The 14,147-nt window shown below is 35.5% G+C and overlaps 1 protein-coding gene across 5 annotated transcripts in view; it reads left to right on the top strand.

Moving 5' to 3' along the window:
- The window catches only part of LOC118281602 (NADP-dependent malic enzyme-like), a 30,576-nt gene extending 17,222 nt beyond the window's left edge, over positions 1-13,354 (top strand). For 2 of the 5 annotated variants that reach the window (XM_050706778.1, XM_050706777.1), the window contains exons 7-13: positions 5,163-5,345; positions 5,749-5,971; positions 7,007-7,149; positions 7,854-8,024; positions 8,710-8,833; positions 9,344-9,378; positions 9,449-9,766. In XM_050706778.1, coding sequence (XP_050562735.1) covers positions 5,163-5,345; positions 5,749-5,971; positions 7,007-7,149; positions 7,854-8,024; positions 8,710-8,833; positions 9,344-9,378; positions 9,449-9,751 — 1,182 coding nt within the window. In that variant the 3' untranslated portion in view covers positions 9,752-9,766. Of the gene's footprint in view, positions 1-5,162; positions 5,346-5,748; positions 5,972-7,006; positions 7,150-7,853; positions 8,025-8,709; positions 8,834-9,343; positions 9,379-9,448; positions 9,767-10,721 lie in introns of those variants that run through there. The other 3 variants (XM_050706781.1, XM_050706780.1, XM_050706779.1) reach the window with 2 other exon arrangements.
- Positions 13,355-14,147: the final 793 nt, after the last annotated feature.

Genomic DNA, 14,147 nt, shown 5'->3' with positions numbered 1-14,147 from the left:
TGGATGCGTTGCCTGGTTTGCCTACTATCAATACATCGCATACTAGGACTGTGCAACTGTGCATCTTCCTCGCAGAGATACATAGCTTAGTATATCAGTGGAAACGGCACATAGTTTCACAGCTTAGCTATTACATCTTCGTAGCATAGCTGTATAGCACACTTCTGGTGAAAAAGCACCCTGAGACTTTGGTAAAGGTTCCTTTTACTTTGTTCTTTATAGACGGTGAATAGTTAGGTGTTGTGTATTTAATATGTGCACTTCTGGGCTTCTGGCTATCTTTTCAGGAAATATAAAGTGACCGCGTGATATTTATTTTTAGCCCCTTTAATCTTACGGTTCAATTTGTTCACGGTTACTCAAATGTCGGGATAAAATGTATGCCGCGTTAACTAGGTCACGGTCGATTTGCGTCCTACAAACGTTCGTATTTTAATTACCTGCTGTGTTTTCCACTATCGATAGGTATTAGGTACTTTCGCTTTTTACCGTTTCAATAGAACTTGTGCACTATTTTAATAATGATTAAGGTATTTAGGAAGACTTATACTGTCGTAATAATAATTAACAGACAGACCTTTTTTTTCTTTATATTGTAATATTTGTTTTGACGTTCAGTTTAAAAGAGCCATCCCATCCCGGTCTATTTGAAATAAAAATAATTGACTTTGACCACACACATTCTAATAGAATTCATCTTAAATCGACACATCCCATTTAGCAGATGATCGTAAATGAATAATAAGATCACGGGGTAATACTATAAATATAGTAACACTATTGTGACGCCACGATGACGTCATAAGTAAACTGACGCATGGCTTCACATCTGTCGGTATCCGCTGATCTTCCAATGTCACGGACAATGTTTGCTGTAAATAAATAGTTGGACAACAGTATGTACTACTTATGTACGTAAGCTATTTCACGTACTTTCGTCAGCTGTTTCTAACTGCCCGTTTGGTTATTAGAAGAGGTATTCAGTTTTTCCCGTTTGGCTCCTAGTAGAAGTTAGGTTTTGAGTTTATCTAAATTAGTTCCTATTAGCCAAATCTATTTGGGATGGTTTATTGAAATTGGCTGTTAGTTATGATTATCGGCAAACCGCTTCCGCATATTTCTAGTTATTGATTGCCTCGTTGGTCGAGCGGTCGCAAGTGCGACTGCCGGACAAGGCGTCTTGGGTTCGATTTCCGGGTCGAGCAAAGTATTACTGGGGTTTTTTCGGTTTTTAGAAAATTTCTCAGTACCTAGTACCAAAAAGTGGAATTGTGCCCAATATATGGCAATGGGATCACCCCTTATTACATGGTACTTATAACATAACACAAATGGCCAAATGGGTACATTGTATAGCAGCATTACGTGCCGTAATGTGCACCTCTGCCTATCTCTTCGGGGATAAAAGGCGTGACAATGACGACGATATTTATTTTCAAGTTTCTAGGATAGAGATTAAATGAAAGTTCTTTCTATCGCCATTTTGTTATTACTTTCGTGTAATATAATATAATGTTTATTATTAAACACCTGACATATAATGTTATGGTTGTTGTATAGAAACAATGGCGAGTGCTATGAACAAGATTCCGTGTTTAATAATAAACTTTAGTTTAGAAATTCGAATTCCAATCGAATTTTTGTAAGCCGTTACGGAGTGAAGACAAAACAAACGTACGCGCACACCCATTTAAATCACATACTATACGTAAGCACGTAGGTAAGTAGGTACGTGTTAGACAAACAAATTTTGCGACGTACTAGTACGTATTAGTATATTAGCGTTCCCCTGTGATAAATTGTTGCATGGAACATAGTAACACTCGATGCGTATGCTAGCCGCGGCGATGACGTAACTGATAAGATCAGGTGATTCAGTTTCACTACACTAGTTCACACTACAGATAGGGATTTCCCGTCACGCTTTGTTTTAGTACTTCACGGATATATGTTGAATACTTCAATTGTTAGATGATACATAAAAATTGGAACTACTATATAAGGTGTCCTAAAATTATCTGCCACAGCTTTAATGCTTTAATGCTTTAGTGTTGTGTTTGAAGATTACAATAGTACTTAATTATAAATGATTGATTATGAGTAATTTTCTTTTTCATACCATAAAAAGTTAATTTCTTATGAAAGAGCTATCTCTTTCATTGTCTCAGTTCATCTGTCATCGTGCGTATTTTTGAACCACTTTATGCAGAGTAGAGTCAATGTTTATTTAACTTCTTTATGTTCTCAAATTGAATTAACTGAACCGGGGTACGAAATTTCTTCACTATTGTAATCTTAAAACTACTAACTCCCATTAAAGCCGTGGCATATACTTTTAGAACACATTATATACGCAAATAATAACATTTAAGCTCACCCTTAAAACAGGACTCATAACATCACCTAACTGGCGAAAAGAGGGTGTTTCATTTAATACGTTCATTACTGTACATTCATCACTCTTTAGGATATAAAAAGGTATGCTATATTGGATATGTAAATATTGTAATTTATGTTGATGGATGAATCATGAATCAGTTGATATCGTCACTTTTCAAGTCTATTTTCTATCATAATTTACGACTTGGTTCGCGGAATTTTGTTTAGAAATGATTCGTGGTATATCTACGTAATTACGTATATGTAGTTTTCGTAGAAACATCGTAGGGTTTGTGGATATTTATGTATGAGTATACTTACATCATTATTCAATGTAAGTCATGTACGAAATGGAGAATACTTAGGATGAAAGTGAAGGAGATGACAGACATGATGCAGATGACATACATGACTGCTCAGTAGGCGCGGTGGCTAGGCAACTGGCTGTCGTGCAACGTGTCGCGGGTTCGATTTGCGCACGGAACGACTCTTTGTGTGAACCACAAATTGTTGTTTCAGGTTTGGGTGTGTATGTGAATTTGTATGTTTGTAAACGCACCCACGACACAGGAGAAAATCCTAGTGTGGGGCGACGTTTTTTTTTTAAATGAAGAAAAATTGTGTGCTTTACGTAATGGCGTTTGATATTACACCAAATTAAACACAAAAACGATGTACCTACCCATGTACAAACACCGTAATCGCGCACGCTCTTCAAAATGGCGATAATAACATTCACCACACAACTAATGTCCCACGCAAATTTACTACACCTATCTGATTCATTTAATCTATCTAACCAATATCCATGTTCATTATCCATTAATGCTCCGATAACAATGCACAGTTTATAGCGTTCACTTCACATTACCTCGTAAAAGGCTAAGCGTGACTAAACGTACATTGTTTGCCACCTAAGTGCTAGAGTTAAGTATTTTTATTTGTACTTTTAGGGTGCTTTGTAGCTTAGGAGGTGTGCTATGTAGCTATGTTACGAAGATGTAACAGCTAAACTGTGAATCTAAATCACCGTTTGCACTGCTACTAAGCTATATAGATGTTCGAGGGAGATGCGCTATTTCAATAGTAGGAAAGTCATTTATAGCACGCATCTTTTTATATAAAAAACATACTTTAGCTGAGTCCATTTCCACCAGCGTTAAGCGAAGTGTGCCAATGAATATGATTGGTGAAAAACATACGCATCCATAGCAACGTAGCATAGCACATTTCTGGTGCAAAAGCACCCTTATCCTAGAGGACATTGGAGATGTATCGTTTCAAATTCTAACGTAGGTTAAAAGAAAAAAAGAGTAGATTAAGAAAATACTCGTATATCGCTCACGTGAGACTGCATTTGAGACTTACAAAACGACTACTCTCGACACTAATTACTTCCAAATCGGACAGTAGGTTTCGACTAAGCTAATAATCTAAATCTAATAATTATATTTTGTTCCGTTACCAAAGAGGAATACAGTCGGAACGTATACGAGCGAAGCGTCAGTCATGTATAAACAATCTCCAAGTACTAAATAGAAATGTATTTACCTTATCTTCGAGAATAGTTACTATCAATAGAATTTCACCTTGGTCTTGAGAATTTCCTTGTAAACTGTTCATTGCCACTTATTGCATAAATGATTCTATTTATATTGTTGTGCTTACCGTTGTACATAGTGTGTATTTATTTAATTTACATGTGCAAGTAGCTACTTTGTTTAGTCAATGCAGGTACAATGGTGAACTCTAGTGAGATGCAAAAAGAGATTATAGTTCGCCTGAAAAAGAAGAAAATATAACCTTCCGCACCAAACCTATCCCTAATGCTTCGCCGACTTTTTTAAATTAAAATGTAAATATGGAAGGATTTAAAAATAGTGTGTAGTGTGATTGATTTCATGCGTCTAATTGGATAATTTTATACTATCCAACGTAAACGAAAACATTTAAAAGTGTATAATAGTTGCTTTCAATACGTGGTAAATTGATAATCCTTATTACTTACATACATAAAATAACCTCACGCGTGTCTCCCATGGAGCTAAGCAGAGGCTAATATTCTTATTTTATGTAAAAAACTTAGTATCTTTGAAAGATGTCATGATGTTCGTTATGACTAGAAAAGGGCATTCATATGCACAATGACAACGACTTCACAGCTCATATTAGTGATATGAAATGATGGAGAATGAATCATTTCCGCTGTATGTGGCAATTTTATCCAGTGTTTACATCAAAATCTATGTAATTATGTATTGCATGTGAATCTTTCCTTACGTCTCTGATTGAATTTAAAATTATGAGCTATGTGTACACGCGTGTTATAAAATGATGTATTTTTATTATGTTTATAAATAGGTTTTATTTTGTTACGACTGCATCATTGATTACAGAGTACCACTCGAGTGTTTATGTTTCCCCATGACCAAATGTTACGTTGGGTTTTTTGATTTTGTATATTTCAGTAGGCAATATGTATAATGTTTAGAATGGCGTCTATTTTACGAGGATAATTTATTTTTAAGTCTTCATATCTTCTTTTATGAATGTAATAGGACATGTCTTCACCGATAAAAAAAAAAATATATTTGTATCTTAGAGCGTACGAACGTAAAAATGTTTTGCATTGGATATCTTTCAACATTTAACTATCACTTCTGAGTGACAGCAAAATAATATGGTTTATGTGTGGTCTTGACTTAAATATCTTATAGGGAATAGCAGACATGACCTTAACAAGGTATTTTTTTAACTTAATTTCTGTCTTTCTTTGACCGCAGTTCGAGGACTTCGCTCTAATAAACGCTGGCCGTCTCCTGAAGAAGTACCGCAACAAATACTGCACGTTCAACGATGATATTCAAGGTACCGCCAGTGTTGCCGTCGCTGGTCTCATGGCCGCCGTCAGAGTCACCAAGAGGAAGCTCAGTGAAAACATCTATCTCTTCCTTGGAGCTGGTTCTGTAAGTATAAACTGATTTTGTTTTTGAAGTATTTTTGAAGAAGATAGTCTGTGTCTAAGCTCATTTGTAGTAGGTTTATGGAATACTGTCACAGATGATGATGAAAAAGTAAAGCAATAATGAAAATCATTCCTTTATGACCCTAAATTTACTTAAGTATGATGAAAATAATTGCTTCATGACATAAAATTTTACAATACAATACATTGCACAGGCTTCTAAGAGATTCATAACGATGTATTGTGTGCAAAACCACAGAGTAGTATGTAATATTGATGTTTGTGTAACTTTTACAGCTTAATAATATTGATCCCCTAATGGGGATACGTTGTAATACAACGTAATGATTATATTGTTATGATATTATATATATTTAGTCTAACCAAAAAATATACTTCACCAGGCCGCCAACGGTATCGCCAGTCTAACAGTAGCTGCGATGGTCGCAGAAGGTTTGACCGAACAACAGGCACAAGAAAGAGTATACATGTTTGATGTCGATGGTCTACTGTCGACCCGCCGAGAAGGTGGAGTACCAGAACACGCGAAAGCTTTCGGAAAGAACATCGAACCAGAGAAGGACTTCGAAGCTTGTGTTGCTAAAATCAAGCCGAGCTGTCTTATTGGTAAGCTATTTTAATATCTATTGCACTATTTGAAATGTATTTGTTATGTTGGCTTCCGCGCTACGTGTAGGCGGTTCAATTGCCGCACGAAACAACTATTTGTGTGATCCACAAATTGTTGTTCCTGGTCTGGGTGTTATGTGTATGTGAACTTGTATGTTTGTAAACGCACCCACAAGAGAAAATCCTAATGTGGCGCAATGTTTTTATTTTAAACAAATATATATAACAGAAAATATTGCAAACACCATAATTACCAATGTTTATTGAATAATGAAATTTTATGAATGAGTTGATTACAATGTACTATTGGTTGCGGTTTATTGCGCTTAGATAAGATGTAGGAAAACTAACACATAATAATTAGGCTTTTGTTCAATATCTGGTGTGAGAGAGCCATGGTACAAGCTCGACCGGAGTGATCCCACGGCCTCATAGAAAACCGACGTGAAACAACAACCCCTTTCCACCAATGTTTATTGAATAATGAAATTTTATGAATGAGTTGATTACAATGTACTATTGGTTGCGGTTTATTGCGCTTAGATAACATTGTTTGCGCATACTACAGTAAGCTAATAAGATGTAGGAAAACTAACACATAATAATTAGGCTTTTGTTCAATATCTGGTGTAAGAGAGCCATGTTACAAGCTCGACCGGAGTGATCCCACGGCCTCATAGAAAACCGACGTGAAACAACAACCCCTTTCCACCAACCCAACCAATTCTTAACTCCCAAAAAGCCGCCAATGCACTTGTAACCCCTCTGGTGTTTCGGGTGTCCATAGGCGGCGGCGATTGCTTACCATCAGGTAATCCGTCTGATCGTTTACCAGCTTATACCATAAAAAAGGCCCAATTCAATTGTGATTAGTGACTAGTGATTAGCTTACACCGATAAAATTTTTGCTCAGAATAATTCTGCTCTTAGTCACTCATAAGTACCTTTGTAATAACTTATTGGTCAAACCAGACATTGTTTAGAAAATACGAGGTTGTGACTCTATGTTTAAAATCTGACTTTCTTTTCCAGGATGCTCGACAGTAGGTGGTGCTTTCACCCCGAACGTTCTACAACAGATGGCTAAGAATACGGAGCGACCAGTTATCTTCGCGCTCTCCAACCCCACAAGTAAAGCCGAGTGTACTGCTCAAGCCGCCTACGATAATACAGAGGTGAGTCTGCCTTCCCTTTCGGGGGTTAAAAGGCGTGACGTTATGTTTATATGCTATCTACATTTTATTCTCCTAAGCATGTTTACTTTTAACATAATCCCGACGACGGGTGAAAATCATTCTATTGAAGGGTGACATTTAAAAAAAGTATGAATAATACTGACTTAACCTCCCAATTATAACACATTGGGTGATTTCTTTAGGGCTTCACATTAGACTAAAAAATATTCTGATAAAGATTTCCTCCCGCAACGGTGCATTGCGTTTGCATGCGCAAAGCCGTTAGCGCAAAACATCGTGTTGCGCAAGAAATTGTAATGTTCATGTAAAATATTATTACTAGTGTAAACAAGCTTTTTATGTATGTAGGTATGGTAGCGTGATTACTACTATCTCATTAAAGTCGATAACCATCTTGCAGACGAAAGAAAGATAGTGGAGTATAATAAATTTGTATTTTATGTGTGTGTGCGTAGGATATGAGTGTGATTTAGATTTGGCATTTATATGGCTCTTTATGTTAGGATCTTAATAAATTGTTACCTAATTAAAATAATGAATTTCAACATTTTAGATGCACAGTATGTAGTCATTTGTTTAGTAATTTTTTTTTCTGATTAGTCAATTGGGTCAAATAATTTTTTTGACAAAATAACTGCCTGGGTTTTGGTCTAAACTAATAAAATATTATATTTTATTTGCAGGGTCGTTGCATCTTCGCGTCCGGCTCCCCCTTCCCCCCTGTGAAGTACAACGGCAAGGAGTATCACACCGGCCAAGGCAACAACTCATACATTTTCCCCGGAATCGCCCTCGGAGTTATCGCCACCGCTACCCACCATATACCTGAGACCATGTTCTTGACTGCTGCCAGGGTACGTATTCTATGTACAAGTAATTTGTTGTGTAACAAATACTGGGTAGGTTTCACTACATCTTTAGATGCTCTGTAGCTGAGGGCTTACTACGAATTTAGTTTTACATTTAACGAGATCTAAACGACACCGCGTACGGTGCCGTGATTGGTTGGTTCATTCGTGCCGGCCAATCAGAACGCCAAATGCGTCATCGTTTCGTAACGTAAAGCAAACTCGTACTAAGGGTACTGGAATCCACGTGTTCAGTACTGGACAAAGATCTTAAAAACTTTAAAAAGTTGTTGGCCTAATTTCTTCCTATTTTCTGGGATCTAAAAGAAATTGAAACTATAATAGTTCGCTACTATCGTTATTTTATACCTGTAGCAGACTACAACATAAGCTTGAACGCTTCGTTGTGTTTCGTTGAGTGAGGTTACCGAAGGCCCAATTACCCTTCCCAATCTTCCCAATCCCCGATTCCCCAACAACCCTTAAGTTCCTAACCCCCAAAAGGCCGGCAACGCTCTTTTTACGCCTCTGGTGTGTCGGGTGTCCATGGACGGCGGCAATTGCTTAACATCAGGTGATCCATTAGAACGTTTACCGATGTATACTTTAAATTTTTTTTAAAAAAAGTATGTTTTGACCTTAACATTAAAATTGTATTTGATATTAAAGTTGGTTTTTAATTTGTTTGCAGACTTTAGCTCATTACGTCAGCGAGGAGGATCTTGCTATTGGCCGCATTTACCCGTCACTGGCTGAGCTCAAAGAAGTTTCTGTCAACATCGCCATTGAAGTTGCCAAAATGGCTTACGATGAAGGTACGTCTTACTTCGACTTATTTCAATCCAACTGCACGTTTTCGCGCTTATTGCATTATATTTAAAATGTTTATGAAACAATATAGTACCTATATACAGTCGACTCTCGTTAATTTGAAATTCGAGGGACTCCTAGAATATTTCAAATTACTGAATGTTCGAATTATCCGTAGTCCGAAATTTGAATTTGTGTTATAATTTAGGTGCTTACCTCTTCTAACTCTAAGTTCTTTCTGTCCCTTTCTCTCTGCAACTTTGAATTATCGAGAGTAGACGCCGATGAGTTCGAATTAACGAGTCATTTTGTTACGTAGTAATGACTTTTTGGTTGAATTACCGAGTGCACAACAATTTACATATACGATAAAGATATTTTCTAGGGACTTCGTTATAACTAAATTATAGAGAGGTTCAGATTATCCAAGGTTTGAATTATCGAGAGTCGACTGTACAGTAGTAGCTTAGTAACGATTTTTTTCAAAACGTTTTTTTTTCTTTTGCAACACTTAGGTCGAGAAAGAAATGTATTACTGGAATATGAAATGGTTTGTTTTTCAATATCTCCGTAGATGAGTTCATTAATTGGCGTCCGATTAAAATGATTCAATTTCATAGGTCTCGGATCTCTATACCCAATGCCAAGAGATTTTAAAAAACACATCAAAAGGTTTCAGTACATGTTTAAATACGCTACTCATTTACCGGACCGTTACAGCTGGCCGCCGAGTCCAAAAGTTGATTACAAATCGTCAACAGGCTTACTTCACCCGTGTAACACGTGACATTCATGGAAATTTTATATTTAAATCAAATATATATGTTTTATACTTAATTCTTACTAGTTTTGATCTTGTGTCAAGTTTGATCAGCTTTACGATTTTGAGTAAGAGATTTTTATTTTACTTTGTAGAGTATTAGTGTATTGTTAGTGTGTAGGGCCTCGCTTAACGTGACTCTAGGATTAGGTTTGGTTAAAAACAATTTTAACCATTTGCACTGAGACGCCCAGGGCGTCTGGGATCGCGGGACGATCTTCGGCCACCGTAAGTGCTGGTCTGCGGACGGCGGCGAGCTACATTTGCTCGTTCGCCGTCGCTCGACCAGATCCAGACCTGTGCGTACGGCGAGCTCAAAGAACCATCAGACCACCAGAGTATCTTCATCTATCTCCAGGCTGATGCTTGATCCGGAGCTGCGGACTACCGATCGGGTTCACTGGGGCTCCGGCTCGAAAAGCCGGAGTAGGAACGGGGTGGTTTTAGTCAGTTAGTCTGACATTCCCTCTCGCCTCGCCCAAGGTGGGTTAAGTCATTGGATGATTGTCCCCCCTAAAAAAAGGTTTAGGGTTGGTTAAAATAGTTTTTAACACAAACAATTTATACTGAGAAAATCAACTGGACTAAGTATAATATTGTATTTGTTTTTATTTTAATGTCCATCTGGTAGAATTTTTTAAAACATTCACACGTATTTTTTATTTTCTTACGGAAACAAATATTTTCAACGATATATTGATTTGAAATATTACGGGCCGTTTTAGGTACGTTTTCTACTTTGAAAATGACGTAGCTAGCTCGCTCTTATTTTTACACCCTCTGTCTAGAGATGATGGGCCTATCCCCGTCATCATCTCTATTCGCTCAGAGTATTTTCTTAGTATTTTTATGGTCATGTTAAGCGAGGCTTGTAGTAGTCGTATCGTGTTAAATATTTATTTGAAGTAGATTGAGACGCAGGTTATTGATTCGTAATATTAGCTGTGCGGTTACAGAAAATTGTATAGAAAACAACAGTTAACATATCCTAAATTGTATCATAGTATTATTGAAGTAGTTACAATGAATTTTAGATCTTATTTCTATTTACTAAAGCTTAAATTCTTTTACAGGTTTAGCTTCAGTGTACCCTGAGCCGAAGGATCTTTCGAAGCACGTACATAACCAAATGTACAATTTCCACTATGAAAGCTCTATGCCAGTCGTCTGGGATTGGAAACCAGAGGAGAAATTTAATGTAAGACCTATCCAACCAGTCCCCAAAAACATTTAAATCAGTATTAGTTTCATTTGGGTTATGTGTCAAATGTACTAGAAAAATTAGCCCGTTCAATCGTAAAAATCTATGTGGTATGTGAAGATAGAACTAAGGAACATGTATGTTCGTTGCTTATTTTTAAAGTATCCCAGTGATATAATATTTGGCTAAAAGTACTATTGTACATAAAGTATGACAACGTCATCGATTATTGGTCACGCGAAGAAGAGCATGAATGTTGTTAAATTATATTTTTTATTAATCATATAAAATTAAGTACATTAATTTATGTTTGAGCGAAAATGGGTTTGCTCACAAAAACATGAATAATTATTATATTTTATTGTCGTACACATTTGAGTTTTACTATTGAACAATCGGGCTTTAAAAATGGGTTTACATCGACGTGGCGTAGTGTGTTGCCTCACGAATTTGTCCTAGGATAAACAAAACATAGTTGAACATGTTAATGATTTTAATAGGAATTCATTATAAAGCTTACTGTCGTTGCGTCATTTGACGAATGCATGCGTCAAAAACGATATGCGGGTTAACGTTGCCGCTTCGTTGACAGTTTTCATTCTTTCTAAGCAAAATGCAAGCATTTGTGTTTATGAGATGCATGCATTACTCAATTGACGAAATGTGGACAGTTACCCTAAGACAACACATAATATATTAAAATGCAACACACTACACTACAAGATAAATCCATCTTATATAAGTTATAAATAATTTAAATTATGGAACGTTCGTTTTGGAATGTTGGTAGTTATGCAATAAAAGATGCGTTCAGTGCACAACGCCTTTAATGGGAGTGTTCATGTTGTCCATGTATAACTGTTACAATAATTATTTTACACAAAGTATTTTATACCTCCGTAATTTACATAGTGAATATTTAATGTTCAAATTAGAAAAAATCTTTATTACTACACTTAGGTTTAATGTCCAGTTACTTGAATCTCTTCTGGTGTTTTTCTCTCTATTGTTAGGCTTATAAGTATTCTTTTAAAAAGTATTACATATAAAATTATAGGTCCTTCATGGAATATTATTATGAGACAGTATTTCTGGACATGTTCACAATAAACTCTTTGTGAGTAACTGGACTTAATCCATGTTTAATGTAGTGTTTCGACTGTATCATCGTGTGCAAGTAGCTTGTAGTTGAGCATTTTAACATATTGTTATCGTATTCAGTGTGAAAATAATAATCACGGTGGCCTTTTATCGTTGTTTTTAGCTTTGCTCACTAAATGTTACATGGCTGCATTTCGGAATATTAGATTCGGACAATATTTAGTGCGGTGAATAAAATAACGGATGTTTTTTCTTTGCACATTGTTTTTAATAATATTTGCCAATTAATAGTTAACTGCGACTTTAATACAATAGTTATTTATTGCTTCTTCTAGCTATCATTTTCATCATAGTGACACGCCGAGTTATTTATTTAGGACAATATTTTTCTAACATTATTTTTAAGTTGTAAATGAATTGTTTAGCAAAATGGAATGTACCTACATAAATGTTGTGAATATTTGAATTAAAATAACACGTTTTATGTAATGAAAGATAAGAAAAGTCTAGTCACCGCAGCATTAAAATGCAGGTCATCTATTTAATTTGCATTTCACATCATTATAATTATAATAAGCATTAGTAAAGAAATACAAACATGAATATTATAAAGACATTTAGAGACTAATCGGTTAGAATGTCTAGAATTTATTGTGGAATTGTTGTAGTGCCACCGTTTTGAAATTTTTAAAATATATTTTAAATCGCGTTAATTCTGATATTTCTTTTAAATAATGACCACACTTTTTACAAGCATTTATTTTATATTATACAATACATTACTGTATACACGATTCGGTAGGTTTTTGTTGACATCTGAATTCGTATCCACTGTGGTCGTGAATTGAGGAAACGATCTTAAATAATAAATATAATTCTATTTTGCGTATCTGTGCAACTATAACGGACGAATAAATTGTAACTTGCTACCTAGTAGATGTTTTTTATCATTATTGTTTTGACTAAGTATTATTTTTGAATTCAGTATTTTAATAATAGTGAGACGAACTTTTCGCTGAGCGAATTAAATACAATGTTTTTATTTTAGGTAGTCAGTTATTTATGTTTCTATATGTATCTGGTGATATTATGTGATTTTACTTGCTGTGACAATGTATAATAAAATTTATCCCACTGTACATGTTTGTTATTTTTTGACTTAATGTTGTACGAAGTAAAACCGCTTACGTAATGAATATATCTTCTGTAAGTTGGTCAATTATACAGCAATACTTATAATCAGGGTTTTATTTGGTTTACAATGGTTGATTTCATTACGTCAATTAAATGAATTTCACCCTTATTGTAATGCAGCTTGGCAAAAGATAACATTATTGTGTTAGTTAATGCGATTGTTAAATGAAAATTATAGATGTTACTCATTAAACATGTTCCAAAGATAAATATTTTTGTTTTATTTAACTTAAACTTTTAGTGTACCCTTTACAACTTGTATATAAAGTGTTCTAAAATTATCTGCCACGACTTTAATGAGAGGTAGTGTTGTGTTTGAAGATTACAATAGCGAAGAAATTTCTTACCCCGAACCAGTTAATTCAATTTGAGAACACGAAGAAGGTAAATAAGCATTGACTCTAGAATTGCATAAAGTGGTTCACAAATACGCATGATGCGTTATTTTTAGAGACGGTGAAAGAGATAGCTCTTTCATAACAATCTCATATCAATCATCATCATATCATCAATAGGTAGTTATAAAGATTTAACAGAGAGCGGCAAACCATTATATGGGCGAGGTTGGTCGCATAACATCAGGTGATTCGTCTGCTCCTTTGCTTTCGATGCCATATAAAAAGGCGAGGGCCGGGAAAAAAGCAAGAGTTCACTATAAGGTTCATAATCGTACTGAACTGACAAAAGACAATCGCTGATGTTCGCCATCGTTCACCGCACTACCTAAAGGCGCAGTGCCTGGTGTACTAAGAAAAGATTTTGAATTCGAGAACATCTAAAATATCAATTTTAACATCTGATAAAAACTTACAATTAAAAAATTATAAATGACAATGCCAGAATCTCTATAGAGCTTTGCCCCACCAAAAAATATATTGTACAGGCATACCAAATGTACCATTCTATTGCTGCTCTATTAGTGATAACTAAAAACATGATTAAAAGCCTTTAGAGGTTGCGGTTTCTATATAAATCTAAGAACAAAATATTACATTTAGGTTAG

This window comes from Spodoptera frugiperda, chromosome 30, assembly GCF_023101765.2.
Source record: "Spodoptera frugiperda isolate SF20-4 chromosome 30, AGI-APGP_CSIRO_Sfru_2.0, whole genome shotgun sequence".
Lineage (NCBI taxonomy): Eukaryota > Metazoa > Arthropoda > Insecta > Lepidoptera > Noctuidae > Spodoptera > Spodoptera frugiperda.
The sequence above is the reverse complement of the archived record's forward strand: the minus strand, read 5'-3'. Positions and strand labels throughout refer to the sequence as shown.